The sequence below is a fragment of the Sphaeramia orbicularis genome, unplaced genomic scaffold, assembly GCF_902148855.1.
Source record: "Sphaeramia orbicularis unplaced genomic scaffold, fSphaOr1.1, whole genome shotgun sequence".
NCBI lineage: Eukaryota > Metazoa > Chordata > Actinopteri > Kurtiformes > Apogonidae > Sphaeramia > Sphaeramia orbicularis.
Genome location: NW_021941583.1, coordinates 97501 through 122934, shown reverse-complemented (window position 1 = coordinate 122934; position 25434 = coordinate 97501). Strand labels below are relative to the sequence as shown.

At 43.0% G+C, this 25434-nt stretch overlaps 1 protein-coding gene across 1 annotated transcript in view; it reads left to right on the top strand.

Annotated features, from left to right (window-relative positions):
• Window positions 1-25434, top strand: part of ranbp10 (RAN binding protein 10) — a 127056-nt gene that overhangs the window by 76307 nt on the left and 25315 nt on the right. Inside the window, exons 7-10 of the mRNA XM_030130010.1 lie at window positions 2174-2286; window positions 17824-17932; window positions 22595-22743; window positions 24532-24745. Of these exons, the coding sequence (XP_029985870.1) occupies window positions 2174-2286; window positions 17824-17932; window positions 22595-22743; window positions 24532-24745 (585 nt within the window). The remainder of the gene's footprint in view (window positions 1-2173; window positions 2287-17823; window positions 17933-22594; window positions 22744-24531; window positions 24746-25434) is intronic.

The window sequence follows — 25434 nt, the reverse complement described above, 5'->3', positions numbered from 1 at the left end:
TAGGCCTAACCCTAGGCCTAGGCCTAACCCTAACCCCCTAACCCCCCAACCCCCTAACCCTAACCCTAGGCTTGGCCTAACCCTAACCCCCTAACCCTAGGCCTAACCCTAACCCTAACCCTAGGCTTGGCCTACCCTAACCCCCTAACCCACTAACCCTAACCCTAGGCCTAACCCTAACCCCCTAACCCTAGGCCTAACCCTAACCCAACCCTAACCCTAGGCCTAACCCTAACACTAGGCCTAGGCCTAACCCTAACCCCCTAACCCTAACCCTAGGCTTGGCCTAACCCTAACCCCCTAACCCTAGGCCTAACCCTAACCCCCTAACCCTAACCCTAGGCCTAACCCTAACCCCCTAACCCTAGGCCTAACCCTAACCCTAGGCTTGGCCTACCCTAACCCCCTAACCCCCTAACCCTAGGCCTAACCCTAGGCCTAGGCCTAACCCTAACCCCCTAACCCTAACCCTAGGCCTAGGCCTAACCCTAACCCTAGGCTTGGCTTAACCCTAACCCCCTAACCCCCTAACCCCCTAACCCTAGGCCTAACCCTAACCCTAGGCCTAGGCCTAACCCTAACCCCCTAACCCCCTAACCCTAACCCTAACCCTAGGCTTGGCCTAACCCTAACCCCCTAACCCTAGGCCTAACCCTAACCCTAACCCTAGGCTTGGCCTACCCTAACCCCCTAACCCACTAACCCTAGGCCTAACCCTAACCCTAGGCCTAGGCCTAGGCCAGGGGTTCCCAAAGGGGGGGTGATTTTCAGAAACATCTTGAAGTAGTTAGAACAGATGAAGGACACTTATTGTTGTTGGTCTTACTTATTGTTCCACCTAGGGCTGTTAGAAAATATCGGTTCTGTGATATATCGCAATATTTCATTATACAATACTGTATCAATATTCAAAAGTACTGTATGGATATTTTTAGGTATTTATTCAAATGCAGATATTGTGGAGGTTCACTTTATTTATTTTTTTTCTTTTTTGTTTATATTTTATTTTTTATTTCACACTCTTTTATTCAATAATGTTGGTTCCTTTGTTGGATTGAACTCAAATCCTGTTCTGATGTTAGTTGTGAACTAATAGAATCTGAACATTTGAACAGGATCTGAAACTGGAATGTCTGGAAAACACAATTTCAGTTTGAACACAGTTTGAACATTTGGTGATAGAACATTAGATCCTGTTGGGATCAATACAAATGTGTTTAGGATTTGGGCAGATTTATGATGGAATTCAATTTGTCAAGGAAATAATCATTTTAAAAAAGGAACAAAAATATTGCCTTTTTAACAGTATCATGATATATCGTGATATATCATATTGTGCTCCTAGTATTGTATTTTTTTCTTTTTATTTGGGTTTAATGTATTCTTCTGTATAACACTTTTTTTGTCTGTTTTTGTACAGTTTCTATGTCTATTGTGTATTTTATACTTCTGTTTTGGTTTGAATTTTTCTTCTGTACACACTTTGGTCCACTGCAGATGTTTTAAAGTGCTTTACAAATAAAGTTGGATTGGATTGGATTGTGATTTGTATGGTGTGGCCAGATTCTGGCTGATCCACAGTCCTAGTTGCGGCTGTAACTTGAAAGGAGGTTATTTGGTCTCTGAGTTACAAGAAGTGCAGGACAGGGTTTGACTTTGTAAGAGCAGAGGTTTCAGCACTAGTGTAGGGACAGCAGACAGGTGTTCAGCCCACAGGTGTGGCTCATGGTGTCACATTCAGACAGATAAACACAAACAGGCCCATCAACCTTAGAAAACAGACACATGGCACATACACTGTAAAAAATGTACATCTGACCCAGTGGATCTGTCTCATTTCTGTTCCAAACATCTGATCCCACTGAAACTCCGACAGAATCACCTCCAGAGGAACTGTACACTGAGACAGAAGAAGTGATTTACACACAAGAGATCTGCAACATCTGAGTTACACTGATCTGAACAACAGCATCTACACTGGTTCCACTGGGAGAGGGTTTACTGGAATTAAGCAAAAACCATCTGGCATTCCAGACAGACTGTGATTTTGGGGGCTGTGAGGTTCAAAGTTTGGGAACCCCTGGTCTACACAACTGGTGTTGGTCCTACAAAACAGGATTTGTAGACAAGACGGTCAACGTTTGGATCATGTTCTGTCCTCTTTTGTCTCTAGTATGGTGTCCAGCTACCTGGTGCATCATGGGTATTGTGCCACCGCGACAGCCTTCGCCAGAGCCACAGAGACCATGATCCAAGAGGACCAGACATCTATAAAGAACAGACAGAGTGAGTCCACAACAACAACAACAACAAGACCTCAGAGCCTTTAAGCAGTGAACCTGACTCTAGAACCTGTGGAGGCCGTCACTGGCCCGGGCCGACCTTCTTCGGGGTAGTTCTTCGGGGTAGTTCTTCAGGCTGGTTCTTCTGGGTAGTTCTTCAGGCTGGTTCTTCTGGGTAGTTCCTCTGGGTAGTTCTTTGGGGTAGTTCTTCTGGGTAGTTCTTCAGGGTAGTTCTTCTGGGGTAGTTCTTCTGGGTAGTTCTTCTGGGTAGCTCCTCAGGGAAGTTCTTCGGGGTAGTTCTTCTGGGTAGTTCTTTGGGGTAGTTCTTCTGGGTAGTTCTTCAGGGTAGTTCTTCTGGGTAGTTCTTCTGGGTAGTTCCTCTGGGTAGTTCCTCTGGGTAGTTCCTCTGGGTAGTTCCTCTGGGTAGTTCTTCTGGGTAGTTCTTCGGGGTAGTTCTTTTGGGTAGTTCTTCTGGGTAGTTCTTTGGGGTAGTTCTTCGGGGTAGTTCTTCTGGGTAGTTCTTCTGGGTAGCTCTTCTGGGTAGTTCTTCTGGGTAGTTCTTCGGGGTAGTTCTTCTGGGTAGTTCTTCTGGGTAGTTCTTCAGGGAAGTTCTGGGTAGTTCTTCTGGGTAGTTCTTCTGGGTAGTTCTCCGGGGTAGTTCTTCTGGGTAGTTCTTCTGGGTAGTTCTCCGGGGTAGTTCTTCTGGGTAGTTCTTCTGGGTAGCTCTTCTGGGTAGTTCTTCTGGGTAGTTCTTCGGGGTAGTTCTTCTGGGTAGTTCTTCTGGGTAGTTCTTCTGGGTAGTTCTTAATGGAAGTTCTGGGTAGTTCTTCAGGCTGGTTCTTCTGGGTAGTTCCTCTGGGTAGTTCTTTGGGGTAGTTCTTCTGGGTAGTTCTTCAGGGTAGTTCTTCTGGGGTAGTTCTTCTGGGTAGTTCTTCTGGGTAGCTCCTCAGGGAAGTTCTTCGGGGTAGTTCTTCTGGGTAGTTCTTTGGGGTAGTTCTTCTGGGTAGTTCTTCAGGGTAGTTCTTCTGGGTAGTTCTTGTGGGTAGTTCCTCTGGGTAGTTCCTCTGGGTAGTTCCTCTGGGTAGTTCTTCTGGGTAGTTCTTTGGGGTAGTTCTTCTGGGTAGTTCTTTTGGGTAGTTCTTCTGGGTAGTTCTTTGGGGTAGTTCTTCGGGGTAGTTCTTCTGGGTAGTTCTTCTGGGTAGCTCTTCTGGGTAGTTCTTCTGGGTAGTTCTTCGGGGTAGTTCTTCTGGGTAGTTCTTCTGGGTAGTTCTTCAGGGAAGTTCTGGGTAGTTCTTCTGGGTAGTTCTTCTGGGTAGTTCTCCGGGGTAGTTCTTCTGGGTAGTTCTTCTGGGTAGTTCTCCGGGGTAGTTCTTCTGGGTAGCTCTTCTGGGTAGTTCTTCTGGGTAGTTCTTCGGGGTAGTTCTTCTGGGTAGTTCTTCTGGGTAGTTCTTCTGGGTAGTTCTTCTGGGTAGTTCTTAAGGGAAGTTCTGGGTAGTTCTTCTGGGTAGTTCTTCTGGGTAGTTCTTCGGGGTAGTTCTTCTGGGTAGTTCTTCTGGGTAGTTCTCCGGGGTAGTTCTTCTGGGTAGTTCTTCTGGGTAGTTCTCCGGGGTAGTTCTTCTGGGTAGTTCTTCGGGGTAGTTCTTCTGGGTAGTTCTTCTGGGTAGTTCTTCAGGGAAGTTCTGGGTAGTTCTTCTGGGTAGTTCTTCTGGGTAGTTCTTCTGGGTAGTTCTTCGGGGTAGTTCTTCTGGGTAGTTCTCCGGGGTAGTTCTTGTGGGTAGTTCTTCGGGGTAGTTCTTCTGGGTAGTTCTTCGGGGTAGTTCTTCTGGGTTCAGCTGGACTGCTTTAGCTCTGTTCAAAACAGGCCCAAACTAACAACCTTCCACACCCACATTCACTGGAAACCAAACTAAACCCCCCGCCCCAAGGACTGGGACAGGGACCCGCCCCTCTCGTCAATGGCCCTGAAACTCACACACAATACCCACCAAGGACCACCCCCCCACCCCCCCATGATCCTATCCTTAAAGGTGCTGTATGTAGGACTGTGGCCCAGACTGGTACTGCAGTCACATTCAAATACTGTAGAGGTGGGATCCTCTGCCCCCCCCACAGACTAGGGGTGTCCAGGTCCAGCATGAGCGTCTCCTACTAGTGTTTACACTAATGCACCACACCACAGATATATACAAACAGGTCATCAGCACACTGATTCTACATCAGACTAATATAGAACACAACAAATACAGAATAAAACACATAATATAGAACACATATAATATAGAACACAACAAATACAGAATAAAACACATAATATAGAACACATATAATATAGAACACAACAAATACAGAATAAAACACATATAATATAGAACACATATAATATAGAACACAACAAATACAGAATAAAACACATAATATAGAACAAATATAATATAGAATAGAACAAATATAGAATAAAACACATATAATATAGAACAAATATAAAATAGAAATAGTGGAACTGCCAACCTGGATGAACAAAGGTACTGACTGTGTGATTGACAGACAGGTGATGGGCGGGGCCTCAGACCAAACACACAGTGACATCATAGCCATCGTTTGGGGGCTGGCACTGAGCTTTAAATGTGAATGTTCTGGGAGGAACTACCACTGTCACTGAGATCAGGACTGAGATGAACAGGATTCCTTCATGTCTGACAGTTTTAGAATGACTGAGAACAGAACTCACACAGACTGCACCTTTAATGTCTGAGCCACAGACTGCACCTTTAAGTTCATTAGCATATGGATTAACCCCTACACAGACCACTCCCCCTGCAGGTTTATACGTCCAGCTTCCCCCACCAGTTATTAGAACTGAAGACGTCTCTTGGATAAAACATTTTCAACAGAGCCAAACCAATCCAGCTGAACCCAGAAGAAGCACCTAGAAGAACTGTAGAACACCTCAGTGTAGCTTCAGTAGAAGGACACAGGTGTTGAACCCAGAAGAAGCACCTAGAAGAACTGTAGAACACCTCAGTGTAGCTTCAGTAGAAGGACACAGGTGTTGAACCCAGAAGAAGCACCTAGAAGAACTGTAGAACACCTCAGTGTAGCTTCAGTAGAAGGACACAGGTGTTGAACCCAGAAGAAACACCTAGAAGAACTGTAGAACACCTCAGTGTAGCTTCAGTAGAAGGACACAGGTGTTGAACCCAGAAGAAGCACCTAGAAGAACTGTAGAACACCTCGGTGTAGCTTCAGTAGAAGGACACAGGTGTTGAACCCAGAAGAAGCACCTAGAAGAACTGTAGAACACCTCAGTGTAGCTTCAGTAGAAGGACACAGGTGTTGAACCCAGAAGAAGCACCTGGAAGAACTGTAGAACACCTCAGTGTAACTTCAGTAGAAGGACACAGGTGTTGAACCCAGAAGAAGCACCTAGAAGAACTGTAGAACACCTCAGTGTAGCTTCAGTAGAAGGACACAGGTGTTGAACCCAGAAGAAGCACCTAGAAGAACTGTAGAACACCTCAGTGTAGCTTCAGTAGAAGGACACAGGTGTTGAACCCAGAAGAAGCACCTAGAAGAACTGTAGAACACCTCAGTGTAGCTTCAGTAGAAGGACACAGGTGTTGAACCCAGAAGAAGCACCTGGAAGAACTGTAGAACACCTCAGTGTAGCTTCAGCAGAAGGACACAGGTGTTGAACCCAGAAGAAGCACCTAGAAGAACTGTAGAACACCTCAGTGTAGCTTCAGTAGAAGGACACAGGTGTTGAACCCAGAAGAAGCACCTAGAAGAACTGTAGAACACCTCAGTGTAGCTTCAGTAGAAGGACACAGGTGTTGAACCCAGAAGAAGCACCTAGAAGAACTGTAGAACACCTCAGTGTAGCTTCAGTAGAAGGACACAGGTGTTGAACCCAGAAGAAGCACCTAGAAGAACTGTAGAACACCTCAGTGTAGCTTCAGTAGAAGGACACAGGTGTTGAACCCAGAAGAAGCACCTAGAAGAACTGTAGAACACCTCAGTGTAGCTTCAGTAGAAGGACACAGGTGTTGAACCCAGAAGAAGCACCTAGAAGAACTGTAGAACACCTCGGTGTAGCTTCAGTAGAAGGACACAGGTGTTGAACCCAGAAGAAGCACCTAGAAGAACTGTAGAACACCTCAGTGTAGCTTCAGTAGAAGGACACAGGTGTTGAACCCAGAAGAAGCACCTGGAAGAACTGTAGAACACCTCAGTGTAACTTCAGTAGAAGGACACAGGTGTTGAACCCAGAAGAAGCACCTAGAAGAACTGTAGAACACCTCAGTGTAGCTTCAGTAGAAGGACACAGGTGTTGAACCCAGAAGAAGCACCTAGAAGAACTGTAGAACACCTCAGTGTAGCTTCAGTAGAAGGACACAGGTGTTGAACCCAGAAGAAGCACCTAGAAGAACTGTAGAACACCTCAGTGTAGCTTCAGTAGAAGGACACAGGTGTTGAACCCAGAAGAAGCACCTGGAAGAACTGTAGAACACCTCAGTGTAGCTTCAGTAGAAGGACACAGGTGTTGAACCCAGAAGAAGCACCTAGAAGAACTGTAGAACACCTCAGTGTAGCTTCAGTAGAAGGACACAGGTGTTGAACCCAGAAGAAGCACCTAGAAGAACTGTAGAACACCTCAGTGTAGCTTCAGTAGAAGGACACAGGTGTTGAACCCAGAAGAAGCACCTAGAAGAACTGTAGAACACCTCGGTGTAGCTTCAGTAGAAGGACACAGGTGTTGAACCCAGAAGAAGCACCTAGAAGAACTGTAGAACACCTCGGTGTAGCTTCAGTAGAAGGACACAGGTGTTGAACCCAGAAGAAGCACCTAGAAGAACTGTAGAACACCTCGGTGTAGCTTCAGTAGAAGGACACAGGTGTTGAACCCAGAAGAAGCACCTGGAAGAACTGTAGAACACCTCAGTGTAGCTTCAGTAGAAGGACACAGGTGTTGAACCCAGAAGAAGCACCTGGAAGAACTGTAGAACACCTCAGTGTAGCTTCAGTAGAAGGACACAGGTGTTGAACCCAGAAGAAGCACCTAGAAGAACTGTAGAACACCTCAGTGTAGCTTCAGTAGAAGGACACAGGTGTTGAACCCAGAAGAAGCACCTGGAAGAACTGTAGAACACCTCAGTGTAGCTTCAGTAGAAGGACACAGGTGTTGAACCCAGAAGAAGCACCTAGAAGAACTGTAGAACACCTCAGTGTAGCTTCAGTAGAAGGACACAGGTGTTGAACCCAGAAGAAGCACCTAGAAGAACTGTAGAACACCTCAGTGTAGCTTCAGTAGAAGGACACAGGTGTTGAACCCAGAAGAAGCACCTAGAAGAACTGTAGAACACCTCGGTGTAGCTTCAGTAGAAGGACACAGGTGTTGAACCCAGAAGAAGCACCTAGAAGAACTGTAGAACACCTCGGTGTAGCTTCAGTAGAAGGACACAGGTGTTGAACCCAGAAGAAGCACCTAGAAGAACTGTAGAACACCTCAGTGTAGCTTCAGTAGAAGGACACAGGTGTTGAACCCAGAAGAAGCACCTGGAAGAACTGTAGAACACCTCAGTGTAGCTTCAGTAGAAGGACACAGGTGTTGAACCCAGAAGAAGCACCTAGAAGAACTGTAGAACACCTCAGTGTAGCTTCAGTAGAAGGACACAGGTGTTGAACCCAGAAGAAGCACCCAGAAGAACTGTAGAACACCTCAGTGTAGCTTCAGTAGAAGGACACAGGTGTTGAACCCAGAAGAAGCACCCAGAAGAACTGTAGAACACCTCAGTGTAGCTTCAGTAGAAGGACACAGGTGTTGAACCCAGAAGAAGCACCTAGAAGAACTGTAGAACACCTCAGTGTAGCTTCAGTAGAAGGACACAGGTGTTGAACCCAGAAGAAGCACCTAGAAGAACTGTAGAACACCTCAGTGTAGCTTCAGTAGAAGGACACAGGTGTTGAACCCAGAAGAAGCACCTAGAAGAACTGTAGAACACCTCAGTGTAGCTTCAGTAGAAGGACACAGGTGTTGAACCCAGAAGAAGCACCTAGAAGAACTGTAGAACACCTCAGTGTAGCTTCAGTAGAAGGACACAGGTGTTGAACCCAGAAGAAGCACCTGGAAGAACTGTAGAACACCTCAGTGTAGCTTCAGTAGAAGGACACAGGTGTTGAACCCAGAAGAAGCACCTGGAAGAACTGTAGAACACCTCAGTGTAGCTTCAGTAGAAGGACACAGGTGTTGAACCCAGAAGAAGCACCTAGAAGAACTGTAGAACACCTCAGTGTAGCTTCAGTAGAAGGACACAGGTGTTGAACCCAGAAGAAGCACCTAGAAGAACTGTAGAACACCTCAGTGTAGCTTCAGTAGAAGGACACAGGTGTTGAACCCAGAAGAAGCACCTAGAAGAACTGTAGAACACCTCAGTGTAGCTTCAGCAGAAGGACACAGGTGTTGAACCCAGAAGAAGCACCTAGAAGAACTGTAGAACACCTCAGTGTAGCTTCAGCAGAAGGACACAGGTGTTGAACCCAGAAGAAGCACCTAGAAGAACTGTAGAACACCTCAGTGTAGCTTCAGCAGAAGGACACAGGTGTTGAACCCAGAAGAAGCACCTAGAAGAACTGTAGAACACCTCAGTGTAGCTTCAGCAGAAGGACACAGGTGTTGAACCCAGAAGAAGCACCTAGAAGAACTGTAGAACACCTCAGTGTAGCTTCAGCAGAAGGACACAGGTGTTGAACCCAGAAGAAGCACCTGGAAGAACTGTAGAACACCTCAGTGTAGCTTCAGCAGAAGGACACAGAAGTTGAACCCAGAAGAAGCACCTAGAAGAACTGTAGAACACCTCAGTGTAGCTTCAGCAGAAGGACACAGAAGTTGAACCCAGAAGAAGCACCTAGAAGAACTGTAGAACACCTCAGTGTAGCTTCAGCAGAAGGACACAGGTGTTGAACCCAGAAGAAGCACCTAGAAGAACTGTAGAACACCTCAGTGTAGCTTCAGCAGAAGGACACAGGTGTTGAACCCAGAAGAAGCACCTAGAAGAACTGTAGAACACCTCAGTGTAGCTTCAGCAGAAGGACACAGGTGTTGAACCCAGAAGAAGCACCTAGAAGAACTGTAGAACACCTCAGTGTAGCTTCAGTAGAAGGACACAGGTGTTGAACCCAGAAGAAGCACCTGGAAGAACTGTAGAACACCTCAGTGTAGCTTCAGTAGAAGGACACAGGTGTTGAACCCAGAAGAAGCACCTAGAAGAACTGTAGAACACCTCAGTGTAGCTTCAGTAGAAGGACACAGGTGTTGAACCCAGAAGAAGCACCTAGAAGAACTGTAGAACACCTCAGTGTAGCTTCAGTAGAAGGACACAGGTGTTGAACCCAGAAGAAGCACCTAGAAGAACTGTAGAACACCTCAGTGTAGCTTCAGCAGAAGGACACAGAAGTTGAACCCAGAAGAAGCACCTAGAAGAACTGTAGAACACCTCAGTGTAGCTTCAGCAGAAGGACACAGGTGTTGAACCCAGAAGAAGCACCTAGAAGAACTGTAGAACACCTCAGTGTAGCTTCAGCAGAAGGACACAGGTGTTGAACCCAGAAGAAGCACCTAGAAGAACTGTAGAACACCTCAGTGTAGCTTCAGCAGAAGGACACAGGTGTTGAACCCAGAAGAAGCACCTAGAAGAACTGTAGAACACCTCAGTGTAGCTTCAGCAGAAGGACACAGGTGTTGAACCCAGAAGAAGCACCTGGAAGAACTGTAGAACACCTCAGTGTAGCTTCAGTAGAAGGACACAGGTGTTGAACCCAGAAGAAGCACCTAGAAGAACTGTAGAACACCTCAGTGTAGCTTCAGTAGAAGGACACAGGTGTTGAACCCAGAAGAAGCACCTAGAAGAACTGTAGAACACCTCAGTGTAGCTTCAGTAGAAGGACACAGGTGTTGAACCCAGAAGAAGCACCTAGAAGAACTGTAGAACACCTCAGTGTAGCTTCAGTAGAAGGACACAGGTGTTGAACCCAGAAGAAGCACCTAGAAGAACTGTAGAACACCTCAGTGTAGCTTCAGCAGAAGGACACAGGTGTTGAACCCAGAAGAAGCACCTAGAAGAACTGTAGAACACCTCAGTGTAGCTTCAGCAGAAGGACACAGGTGTTGAACCAAGAAGAAGCACCTAGAAGAACTGTAGAACACCTCAGTGTAGCTTCAGCAGAAGGACACAGGTGTTGAACCCAGAAGAAGCACCTAGAAGAACTGTAGAACACCTCAGTGTAGCTTCAGCAGAAGGACACAGGTGTTGAACCCAGAAGAAGCACCTAGAAGAACTGTAGAACACCTCAGTGTAGCTTCAGCAGAAGGACACAGGTGTTGAACCCAGAAGAAGCACCTAGAAGAACTGTAGAACACCTCAGTGTAGCTTCAGCAGAAGGACACAGGTGTTGAACCCAGAAGAAGCACCTAGAAGAACTGTAGAACACCTCAGTGTAGCTTCAGCAGAAGGACACAGGTGTTGAACCCAGAAGAAGCACCTAGAAGAACTGTAGAACACCTCAGTGTAGCTTCAGCAGAAGGACACAGGTGTTGAACCCAGAAGAAGCACCTAGAAGAACTGTAGAACACCTCAGTGTAGCTTCAGCAGAAGGACACAGGTGTTGAACCCAGAAGAAGCACCTAGAAGAACTGTAGAACACCTCAGTGTAGCTTCAGTAGAAGGACACAGGTGTTGAACCCAGAAGAAGCACCTAGAAGAACTGTAGAACACCTCAGTGTAGCTTCAGCAGAAGGACACAGGTGTTGAACCCAGAAGAAGCACCTAGAAGAACTGTAGAACACCTCAGTGTAGCTTCAGCAGAAGGACACAGGTGTTGAACCCAGAAGAAGCACCTAGAAGAACTGTAGAACACCTCAGTGTAGCTTCAGCAGAAGGACACAGGTGTTGAACCCAGAAGAAGCACCTAGAAGAACTGTAGAACACCTCAGTGTAGCTTCAGCAGAAGGACACAGGTGTTGAACCCAGAAGAAGCACCTAGAAGAACTGTAGAACACCTCAGTGTAGCTTCAGCAGAAGGACACAGGTGTTGAACCCAGAAGAAGCACCTAGAAGAACTGTAGAACACCTCAGTGTAGCTTCAGCAGAAGGACACAGGTGTTGAACCCAGAAGAAGCACCTAGAAGAACTGTAGAACACCTCAGTGTAGCTTCAGTAGAAGGACACAGGTGTTGAACCCAGAAGAAGCACCTAGAAGAACTGTAGAACACCTCAGTGTAGCTTCAGCAGAAGGACACAGGTGTTGAACCCAGAAGAAGCACCTAGAAGAACTGTAGAACACCTCAGTGTAGCTTCAGCAGAAGGACACAGGTGTTGAACCCAGAAGAAGCACCTAGAAGAACTGTAGAACACCTCAGTGTAGCTTCAGCAGAAGGACACAGGTGTTGAACCCAGAAGAAGCACCTAGAAGAACTGTAGAACACCTCAGTGTAGCTTCAGCAGAAGGACACAGGTGTTGAACCCAGAAGAAGCACCTAGAAGAACTGTAGAACACCTCACTGTAGTCTCTTTTCCATCGGACATCTGCGCAAAACTTTACCGATATTTACTAAATGTCAAGAAAAGGAAGTGCGTAATGTGGGGTTTTCCATTAAATCACAAATGCTACGATTTTTTTCTTTATTATCGTGAGATGACAGGAGAAGACGTTCCATAAACATGACCGTGAATGAAAATCTAGTGTTTAGTGACAAATGTATTCATTATTTTTATATACTCCTCCTCTATCTCCTACTAAATGTAAACCATCATTGGCTTTCCTGGTGCATCCACACTTACCCACATGTTTGGGTTCAAGTCTTCTTCTCATGTTCTAACATCCATCAACACCTGTTTTTTTAAACCATGTGACTCTAGTTGCAGAAAAAGGTCTTTCTGTTGCAGTTTTGCGTGACATACCAATTTTGCTACGCCCGAAAAACCACCTCTTACCAGCGCAAAAACTTTTAATCGAATAACAAGACTTTAGGCCAAATTGTCATTTTTCCATCAGGTAAATTTTTATGCACAGGTTATATTCGCACAATTTGAGGGTCAATGGAAAAGTGAGGAATGTCTTGTGGAATAATGAATGTTCTGAAAAGCACGAGGGAAATGTCATATTTATCCGTGAGGACACATGGGAACCATTCACACCGAACACTGAGACCAGTTTGTATTCGCTGAAAAGAGGAGCACATTCATTCCAGTTCTGAGCAAAACATTCTTTGGGATCAGGAATATCTGGTTTAGGTTTAGGCTTAGGTTTAGGTTTAGGTTAGTTTACTTCAGACACAGACATAATACACAACATATGGAATAAAAATAATAATAATAATAATAAACAATATACACAAAATCAAATAATAGAAAAAAAAGAACAACTGTTGAGCCTGAAAGGGAAGAAGCCGGTGCTTCTGCAGTCCTAGCCCTGATCCCAGTCCTACTCCTGATCCCAGTCCTAGCCCTGATCCCAGTCCTACTCCTGATCCCAGTCCTACTCCTGATCCCAGTCCTACTCCTGATCCCAGTCCTAGCCCTGATCCCGGTCCTACTCCTGATCCCAGTCCTAGCCCTGATCCCGGTCCTACTCCTGATCCCAGTCCTACTCCTGATCCCAGTCCTAGCCCTGATCCCGGTCCTACTCCTGATCCCAGTCCTACTCCTGATCCCAGTCCTAGCCCTGATCCCAGTCCTAGCCCTGATCCCAGTCCTACTCCTGATCCCAGTCCTACTCCTGATCCCAGTCCTAGCCCTGATCCCGGTCCTACTCCTGATCCCAGTCCTACTCCTGATCCCAGTCCTAGCCCTGATCCCAGTCCTACTCCTGATCCCAGTCCTACTCCTGATCCCAGTCCTAGCCCTGATCCCAGTCCTACTCCTGATCCCAGTCCTACTCCTGATCCCAGTCCTAGCCCTGATCCCAGTCCTCAGACTGTTGGAGCTGAACCACTGCATAGACCACAGAAGACTGGGATGATCTAGAACAGGGGTGGCCAACCCTGGTCCTGGAGGGCCACTATCCTGCATGTTTTAGATGTGTCCCTGTCCCAGCACACCTGACGGTCATTATCAGGCTTCTGCAGAGCTGATGACACGCTTAGCATTTGAATCAGTTGGGTTGGAAGAGGGACACATCTAAAACATGCAGGATAGTGGCCCTCCAGGACCAGGGTTGGGCACCCCTGAAACACAGGCCCACCAACCTACACACACACACACACACACACACACACACACACACACATACAAATATATACATACACATACACATATACACATACACATATACATACACATAGACACATACACATATACACACATACATACACATATACATATACACATACACATATACATAGACACATACACATATACACATAGACACATACACATATACACACATACATACACATATACATATACACATACACATATACATAGACACATATACATATACACATAAACATATACACATAGACACATACACATATACATATACACATAGACTCATACACATAGACACATACACATATACACATATACACATAGACACATACACATAGACACATACACATATACATATACACATAGACACATACACATATACATATGCACATATACACATAGACACATACACATAGACACATACACATAGACACATACACATATGCACATACAGTAGGCACATACACATATACACATACACAATATACACATATACACACACATACATACACATATACACATATACATACATATACACATATACATACACATATACATACACATATACATATACACATACTCATATACACATATACATATACATACACATATAGACATACACACATGTACATACACATATACACATATACATACACACATACACATATTCATATACACATATACATACACATACACTCACACACATATACATACACATACACAAATATATACACACATATACATACATACATACACATATACACATACACATATACACATACATACACAAATGCATACACTTATACACACACACATACACATATACACACATACATACACACACATATGCATACACACATACATACACACATATACATACACATACACACACATACACACATACACATATACATACACACATACACATATACAGATATACACACACATACACACATAGACATATACACACACATACACACATACACATATACACATATACTCACACACATATACATACACACATACAGTCACATACACACATACAGTCACATAAACATACACACACACATACACATATACATACACACATACATACACACAGACACATACACACATACAGTCACATACACATATGCATACACACATACACATGTACATACATACACACAGACACATACACACATACAGTCACATACACATATGCATACACACATACACATGTACATACACACATACAGTCACATAAACATACACATATACATACACACATACAGTCACATACACATATGCATACACACATACACATGTACATACACACATACAGTCACATAAACATACACATATACATACACACATACAGTCACATAAACATACACATATACATACACACATACAGTCACATAAACATACACATATACATACACACATACAGTCACATACACATATGCATACACACATACACATGTACATACACACATACAGTCACATACACACATACAGTCACATAAACATACACATATACATACACACATACAGTCACATAAACATACACATATACATACACACATACAGTCACATACACATATGCATATGTACATACATACACACAGACACATACACACATACAGTCACATACACATATGCATATGTACATACACACATACACACATACAGTCACATACACATATGCATACACACATACACATGTACATACAGTCACATACACACATACAGTCACATAAATATACACATATACATACACACATACAGTCACATACACATATGCATATGTACATACATACACACAGACACATACACACATACAGTCACATACACATATGCATACACACATACACATGTACATACACACATACAGTCACATACACATATGCATATGTACATACATACACACAGTCACATACACACATACAGTCACATACACATATGCATACACACATACACATGTACATACACACATACAGTCACATACACACATACAGTCACATAAACATACACATATACATACACACATACAGTCACATACACATATGCATATGTACATACACACATACACACATACAGTCACATACACATATGCATACACACATACACATGTACATACACACAGACACATACACACATACATACACAGACACATACACACATACATACACACCAGTTTATGTCTACCGCTGTACACACACACATCTGCACCCCCATGCTTACACACACACACACACACACACACACACACCATACAAATCCAGATAATGATCCCACTCTTCCTTGAGCCACATATTGTGTAAATCACATTTCTTTGTGCATTTGTTTGAAGTTGTGAATATGTGGACTCTGCTGGAGGTCTGCCCCTGACCCATTCCAAAGCCTGACCCACACACTGACACACACACACTGTTCCTGGTGGTCCACACTGCTGGGACTGTGAAATCCCCACATCTCCTCAGGTTATACCCCCCCACCCCCCCATGGGCCAATACTTTTGTATGTTGGCTGCTAGTTGATTTTCATTGGCTTTATACAGAAGTAGATCTGTGTAAAAAATTACCAAATCATTGAGTCTTAATAGTTTTGACTGCCAGAATAATAAATGAGTATGATCCAAATAAGCCACTTTATGGAAGACTCTGACTGCATGTTTTTGTAATATGAAGAGAGGGTGTAAAGGAGTTTCATAGTTATTATCCCATAATTCTGTGCAGTAGGTCAGGTATGGCAGGACCAGACAACAGTACAGTATATAGAGTGCCTTCTAATCCAGGACGGGTTTAGCTTTGTTTATGATGGAAATGCTTTTGGAAACTTTGGTTTGGATGAATCTGATGTGTGATTTCCAGCTTAATTTATTATCAATAATTCTACCTAAAAATGTGTGTTCTGACACTATTTCTAACAGAACGCTATCTATGCATATGCGAAATTCTGAGGGTTTTTTTTTTTATTTAAGTGGTGTCGCAGAAAGTATTACAATAGAAAACATAAGGATAATTTAAGATTAACCCTTTATAGTTCACTCATAGAAATGCTCTGAAATTCAACATTTCAACCTTAGTGTATTATTGGAGGACATAGGGCTTAATTACTTTTGTGAAGTTTAAAAAAAATAAAAAGTTTTGTTATGTAGAAAATCAAGGTCAATGAAGTTACCATATTTGGTTCCTTGCTTGTAGAAAGCAAAACAAAAAAAATCCAAGAAGTAAAATATTTTTTAAAAAATCAAGAAAAAGGCATGAAAGGTGAAAGGAACATGTATTTAGAACATTAGAACATGACTTTTCTAACATTAGACCAACATGTGTTCTGAAATTACCAAAAATAGTCACTTATCTGATAAAGGGTTAAACATAAGAACTTTACCCACAATGCCAGCTGACTTTATGAACTTCTTACAAACAGGTTCTTGCATTTATCTGATATTTTTTTTTACCAGAATCACTTTGCTCCTAACCACCTTTAAATGTTGCCCACACTGGATAAAAAAAAAAAGTAAAAAATACAGTAGTATTCCAGCAGCAGGGGCGCCGAAAAAATACTGTTAAATAACAGAAAATAACCATCTCATAAAAATACGGTAATTTTCCATAATTCAAATACAGTTTTTTGCCCTAACTTTACATGAGATTTTGCATATTTTTTTTTACTTTTAAGTGTTTAATACAGAATATTTACATGTATTGAAACAATCCAATTCCCTATAAATATATATATAAATAATTTTCAGTGAGACTCAGTTGTCCAATCCACTGATAAAAACTGTATTTGGACAGTTTATCAGTGCTTATACATGTTATACATTCACAAAAATACATTTATTCAACATTTTTGTTGTGAAACCTCCTGTAATTACACAAGATATTTGTCAATGAACAAACAAGTCTGGTTCAACTGACAGAACTAATACTTCTGTTACCGTTAACTGTCAGGAATTTTATCTGGTTTTATATATTTATTTTTTTTACAGTATTAAACTTTAAATTTTAAACTTTAAAACAGTTTAATCTTATAAATAGAAAAGAAATATTTGTGAAATTACAATACATTTGCAAATGTATTTTAACTGTATTTTTCTGTGAAAAAAGAAAAAAAAAATGTTTGTCAAATAAACGGTGAAAATTCAGTTAAGTTCCATATTTTTTGACAGTGCACACCCACATGGTGTGTGTTGTGTTTGGTGTCTTCTGTGACTGACAGGTGGGATGCTGTGGGCTGATGGTTCCTCCTGAACAGTGCGTTAACAGTGCTGCGTTTCCTCCCTCCAACAGGAATACAGAAGTTGGTTCTGGCAGGACGTGTGGGCGAAGCCATAGAAGCCACTCAGCAGCTGTACCCAGGCCTGTTAGAACACAACCCCAACCTACTGTTCATGTTGAAGTAAGTCCACAACCCCACCCACTGTTCATGTTGGAGTCAGTCCACAACCCCACCCACTGTTCATGTTGGAGTCAGTCCACAACCCCACCCACTGTTCATGTTGGAGTCAGTCCACAACCCCACCCACTGTTCATGTTGAAGTAAGTCCACAACCCCACCCACTGTTCATGTTGGAGTCAGTCCACAACCCCACCCACTGTTCATGTTGGAGTCAGTCCACAACCCCACCCACTGTTCATGTTGAAGTAAGTCCACAACCCCACCCACTGTTCATGTTGGAGTCAGTCCACAACCCCACCCACTGTTCATGTTAAAGTCAGTCCACAACCCCACCCACTGTTCATGTTGGAGTCAGTCCACAACCCCACCCACTGTTCATGTTGGAGTCAGTCCACAACCCCACCCACTGTTCATGTTGGAGTCAGTCCACAACCCCACCCACTGTTCATGTTGAAGTAAGTCCACAACCCCACCCACTGTTCATGTTGGAGTCAGTCCACAACCCCACCCACTGTTCATGTTGGAGTCAGTCCACAACCCCACCCACCGTTCATGTTGGAGTCAGTCCACAACCCCACCCACTGTTCATGTTGAAGTAAGTCCACAACCCCACCCACCGTTCATGTTGAAGTAAGTCCACAACCCCACCCACTGTTCATGTTGAAGTAAGTCCACAACCCCACCCACTGTTCATGTTGGAGTCAGTCCACAACCCCACCCACTGTTCATGTTGGAGTAAGTCCACAACCCCACCCACTGTTCATGTTGAAGTAAGTCCACAACCCCACCCACTGTTCATGTTGGAGTCAGTCCACAACCCCACCCACTGTTCATGTTGGAGTCAGTCCACAACCCCACCCACTGTTCATGTTGGAGTCAGTCCACAACCCCACCCACTGTTCATGTTAAAGTCAGTCCACAACCCCACCCACTGTTCATGTTGAAGTAAGTCCACAACCCCACCCACTGTTCATGTTGGAGTCAGTCCACAACCCCACCCACTGTTCATGTTAAAGTAAGTCCACAACCCCACCCACTGTTCATGTTGGAGTCAGTCCACAACCCCACCCACTGTTCATGTTAAAGTAAGTCCACAACCCCACCCTCTGTTCATGTTAAAGTAAGTCCACAACCCCACCCACTGTTCATGTTGGAGTAAGTCCACAACCCCACCCACTGTTCATGTTAAAGTCAGTCCACAACCCCACCCACTGTTCATGTTGGAGTCAGTCCACAAGCCCACCCACTGTTCATGTTGGAGTCAGTCCACAAGCCCACCCACTGTTCATGTTGGAGTCAGTCCACAACCCCACCCACTGTTCATGTTGGAGTCAGTCCACAACCCCACCCACTGTTCATGTTGGAGTCAGTCCACAACCCCACCCACTGTTCATGTTGGAGTCAGTCCACAACCCCACCCACTGTTCATGTTGGAGTCCGTCTGTAGGCTCAGATTCAGGACATGTGGTGGAACAGAGGTGTTTGTTTCCTTAAACAGTCAGACACTAGATGGACAAAAGTCTGTGGACACGTAGAATCCAGGTGCTTCTGTTGTAACAGCGGTCTGCCATACAAAACAAGAAAGACTAATGGGCGGGGTCAAGGGCATCCCAGATGGACCGCCCACTATTGTTTGATTCATAACTGTTGAACCAGACATGTTTCAGACAAATATTCCACAGAACTGTAAAGGTCTAAAACCATCTGAAACAGACTCAAAGGGAAACATTTAGTTTCAAATATTTTTAAATACAAAATATCTAAAACTACTGCGTCACACATGGACACAGAATTAACATCTATGTTTTTTCCAGAATTCCACAGTTCTCCACAGTGAAGTTCCTCTGACATTTTCCTCCTCAAATGTATTCAGTGTAAACCTTAAACCCTCTATTTTACAACCCAATAATTGGTTACAGAGGAAAAAAAAAAAAGTGATCAAACCTAAATAGAAGAAGTTTAGACGAATGTCAGCGTCACAGATGGACAACAAAAGAAAATATCAAATTAAACATGTTTTATTTTAACTATCAATATCATATACATTTATTTTACAATATTTACAACATACAAATATTAACATTATATTCAAATGTATTTTGCATAGATATATGCATTTATTAATTTTAAACATTGTGTGTTACGAATATGACATGAATAATCTAATAGTCAAATATCAGTGTATTTGGAATAAATGTCGTTTATTTATAGAGTTTATTAAATGAACCCAGAATGAGTCACTGTACAAACATTCTCACAAACTCCTCACATTTTTTTTCACAATTTTTTTCTCAGTTCAAAATACATTTTCCTGAAAATGTAAGTAACTACCTACCCAGAAATATAAGTTTGGTGTAGATTATTGTAATTAAATTTTTTTGACCAGATGTGAACCTTCCCTTGACTCCGCCCTACTGTCAGAATACAGTTTTATATTATGGGATAAGTATGAGTGCATGGCTTAGTTTGGCTTTAATTATTATCTTTGCTTCCAAAATTTCTTTCAACATTGATTTTGTTTTTTAAATATGTTTTTAGTTGTTCTTCCTCTAAAATTCTAAAATATTCTTCCTGCTCTGACTGTAAATAATAATTTTCTTCCACATCTAACCATCTACTGTCATCACATCTGACTGAGGAAGAAAAATCTACCATTAAACTTTAAGAAAATATTGATGTTTTTATCTCACATCCTCCTGAACAGGACATCTGACAGCTGTGATGTGTCCAAATATTTATGTCTATAGAGTTTAGAAACATCCATATTTCCTTAAAGTTGAAAGCTGCGTATGACTTTCCTCTAAACTGTCAAAGCCCAGTCGTATCCTCAGCTAGTCTTTGTGTCATTCCTCAGCTGAATCTCTTCCCACAGTCAACAGTTTCAGAGTGGACTCCACTATAAACAGTCGGTAGGTAACTCCGGCTTTTTCGGAAATTTGTCGCGACGTGCACTTTGGGAAGTGGACTTGGTTGGTCGACCTGTTTGTTGTTGCTGCTGCTGCGGCTGCGTGGAACTCCGCTTCCCACAGTGCACGTCGTGACAAATTTCCGAAAAAGCCGGAGTTACCTACTGACTGTTTATAGTGGAGTCCACTCTGAAACTGTTCAGAGAGTCAGGAGAGTAATGGAAAGACGAATGGATTCATGATAATTAGGATATGACGGGGGTTTGACAGATCTGAGGAAAAACTGGTGACAGAAGTCATACGCGGCTTTAACCCTTTGATGCATGAATTATAACGTCCTTCGTCAGGATTTTTTTCCGGAGTGTTTTTATTCCTCTTTAGGCATGAAAAAAACAAAGTGATTGAAATTTTTTATGAGCCTGTTTTTTATGGAGTTTCAAAAATGCTCCCTCAGCTGGACACCATGCCTTTAATTTTTGAAGAAAAGAAATATGTATTTAAAATGCAATAACAAAAAGTGATATACTGTGTCCAAACTATGACATATTACTTTAAAGCAGTTAATCTGATGTTTTCTCACATTTTAGCATTCTTTAATACTAGTTCAGATGATGATGGGAAAAAAAAACTTTGTTGAAGGAAAACTGTTAATTACAATCTAATAACAAATTGTAATTGATTTACACTCCAACTTGTTAGTGCAGATCAGGTTTATCTAGAACAGCACATCTGTCTGACATGGAACTGAAACAACCAAACCCACCAATACACAAGAGAACAGCTGCAGGAGAACCGGAGGGACCACTATGCATGACGGAGTTAATGTAAGTGTAGCGTTTTGGAAACAAAGACAATAATTCAACCCAAACCAAACAGTGCACTGATATCCATCCCATAATATAAAACTGTATTCTGACAGTAGTCCTTATTGTTTTGTCTGGCAGAGCCGTTAGAAAACAAACACCTGACTTCAGCCTGTCCACAGACTTTTGTCCACCCAGTGCACCTCCTCTGACACACACACACACACACATAGTGTCCCAGTATAAACCAGTGCACCTCCTCTGACACACACACACACACACACACACATAGTGTCCCAGTATAAACCAGTGCACCTCCTCTGACACACACACCTAGTGTCCCAGTATAAACCAGTGCACCTCCTCTGACACACACACATAGTGTCCCAGTATAAACCAGTGCACCTCCTCTGACACACACACACACACACACACACACACACACACATAGTGTCCCAGTATAAACCAGTGCACCTCCTCTGACACACACACATAGTGTCCCAGTATAAACCAGTGCACCTCCTCTGACACACACATAGTGTCCCAGTATAAACCAGTGCACCTCCTCTGACACACACATAGTGTCCCAGTATAAACCAGTGCACCTCCTCTGACACACACATAGTGTCCCAGTATAAACCAGTGCACCTCCTCTGACACACACATAGTGTCCCAGTATAAACCAGTGCACCTCCTCTGACACACACATAGTGTCCCAGTATAAACCAGTGCACCTCCTCTGACACACACATAGTGTCCCAGTATAAACCAGTGCACCTCCTCTGACACACACACATAGTGTCCCAGTATAAACCAGTGCACCTCCTCTGACACACACACATAGTGTCCCAGTATAAACCAGTGCACCTCCTCTGACACACACACACACACACACACACACACACATAGTGTCCCAGTATAAACCAGTCCCACCAGTCTGTCCTTGCTGGCAGGTGTCGTCAGTTCGTGGAGATGGTCAACGGTACAGACAGTGAGGTCCGCTGCTTGACCGTGCGCTCCCCTAAGTCCCAGGACAGTTACCCCGGCTCCCCCAGCCTCAGCCCCCGCCACGGAGCCAGCAGCACGCCCCAGCACAGCAGAGGTACCGCCCACCGCCACCAGCACAAACAAACAAACACATACACCTGAAAACAGACACATCATCAGTACTGTAGCAGACAGCCGTCCCAGTGTCTCCACTGGGAGGACTGGTATCACACCAGACTATGACTGGGATTAGCCGACAGCTGAATGACGGACCTGTGGCAGGGTCCAGCGCACAGGTCCGTGTGTAGTTCAGTTTGTCATCGGAGCCTGGACAGTGTTCACTGCAGAACCGGCTGCTCTGGTCCATCCAGGTTTGGAAACGGGATTCTCATGGAGTCATTGGGTACGCTTACATGATGTGTTTTAAATCCGATTTATTTTTCCAGAAGAAATTAATTTGGAACTAAAGTATTTTCTCTTCTGTTTCCATGGAAATGTTAAACCTGAATAAAGGTTTACAGGAGGTATTAATGAGGCAGAGAAGTGAGCAGAAGGGTTTGTGCTGCAGCGCTCATGTTGCCTTGTTCTGGCAGCCCTTCTGTTAGCTTAGCTTAGCCCTTCTGTTAGCTTAGCCTAGCCCTTCTGTTAGCTTAGCCCTTCTGTTAGCTTAGCTTAGCCCTTCTGTTAGCTTAGCTTAGCCTTTCTGTTAGCTTAGCTTAGCATAGTCACTGCATTTCCATGGTCACACATATCCAGTTTTTTAAAGGTGATTTGTTGTCTTTTCTCAGTGATTTTGTCAAATCCGATTCTCTATTTCTTCAGATCTGCGACTTACTGCACTCATACAATCTGTGGACTGTTGTGTTGACAGAAGTTGGAAAATCTTTTTGTTGAAGGGATGCATGTGCTAAATTAGCTTTGCTTTAGCGTTTTAGCTTTGCATTAGTTTGTATTTCCATTTGCATAGAACATCTGACACTGCCTGTACACTGTAAAAAAAATCTGTAATTTAACAGAATTTTCACTGTTTAGTTGACAGATTTTTCCTGTATTTTTCAGATACAGGACAATATCAATGAAATGACAAAACCAGACTGTGATTTTACATGTCAAATGGAAAAGAACAGGAAAAAACTGTAACCAAATAACCAGAAAATGTCAATTTTTTAAAAGATTTTTTTTTCTTTTTTCACAGAAAAATACAGTTAAACTACATTTGCAAATGTATCATAGTTTCCCAAATATTTCTTTTCTATTTATGGGATTAAACTGTTAATTTAAAGTTTAATACTGTAAAAAAATAAATAAATAAAACCAGATAAAATTACTGACAGTTAACGGTAACAGAAGTATTAGTTCTGTCAGTTGAACCAGACTTGTTTGTTCATTGACAAATATCTTGTGTAATTACAGGAGGTTTCACAACAAAACTGTTGAATAAATGTATTTTTGTGAATGTATAACATGTATAAGCACTGATAAACTGTCCAAATACAGTTTTTATCAGTGGATTGGACAACTGAGTCTCACTGAAAATTATTTATATATATATTTATAGGGAATTGGATTGTTTTAATACATGTAAATATTCTGTATTAAACATTAAAAAGTTAAAAAATATGTAAAATCTCAGTTAAAGTTAGAGCAAAAAACTGTATTTGAATTATGGAAAATTACCGTATTTTTATGAGATGGTTATTTTCTTTTATTTAACAGAATTTTTTGGCGCCCCTGCTGCTGGAATACTACTGTTTTTTTTTACATTTTTTTTTACAGTGTACATATCATCGTCAGACATTTGATCGGTAATAAAGTGACTTAAATATTTGATGTTGGTGTTCACACTCGTCAGTCTGAACACAAGTGTGTGTGTGTGTGTGTGTGTGTGTGTGTGTGTGTCCAGGAGCTGACAGCCCCACCTGCAGTAACGGGGTCACCCCCCCCAACAAGTCCAAGAGCCACGGCGGCCCTGGTACCAGCGTCAAGTACCCCAGCGCCTCCTCCTCCGCCTCCTCCTCCACCTCCTCCTCCCCCTCCTCCGTCAACTACTCTGAGTCCAACTCCTCCGACTCCACCAAAAGCCAGCCGCACAGCACCAACAGCACCCAGGAAACCAGGTACTAAACACCAGGAAACCAGGTACTAAACACCAGGAAACAGGTACTAAACACCAGGAAACAGGTACTAAACACCAGGAAACAGGTACTAAACACCAGGAAACCAGGTACTAAACACCAGGAAACCAGGTACTAAACACCAGGAAACAGGTACTAAACACCAGGAAACCAGGTACTAAACACCAGGAAACAGGTACTAAACACCAGGCAACAGGTACTAAACACCAGGAAACAGGTACTAAACACCAGGAAACCAGGTACTAAACACCAGGAAACAGGTACTAAACACCAGGAAACCAGGTACTAAACACCAGGAAACAGGTACTAAACACCAGGAAATCATGCACCAGCCCCAACACATTCATAATTTCAAACCTCCAGTTTGGATGATTGGACTTTTTAAAGGACTATCTGGAACCTTCTCATTTTTATCTTTATTCCAAAAAAGACAGAATTCCTGTAAACTGTGTGCACGGTTCATAGACAGATCAATACACTGACTTTATTCATCCCCTAAGAGAAATTCAGAATCCAAAATGCAGTCACCGCTCCACAAACGCAGTCAGACCACATCAACACTCATTAAATAAATAAATGCAGAGTATCAGTAGCTGTGAATAAATTAGATTAAAAACAAGTAGAATTAAAAGACAAGACCTGTTTTCTACCTATCACATAAAAGCATAAAA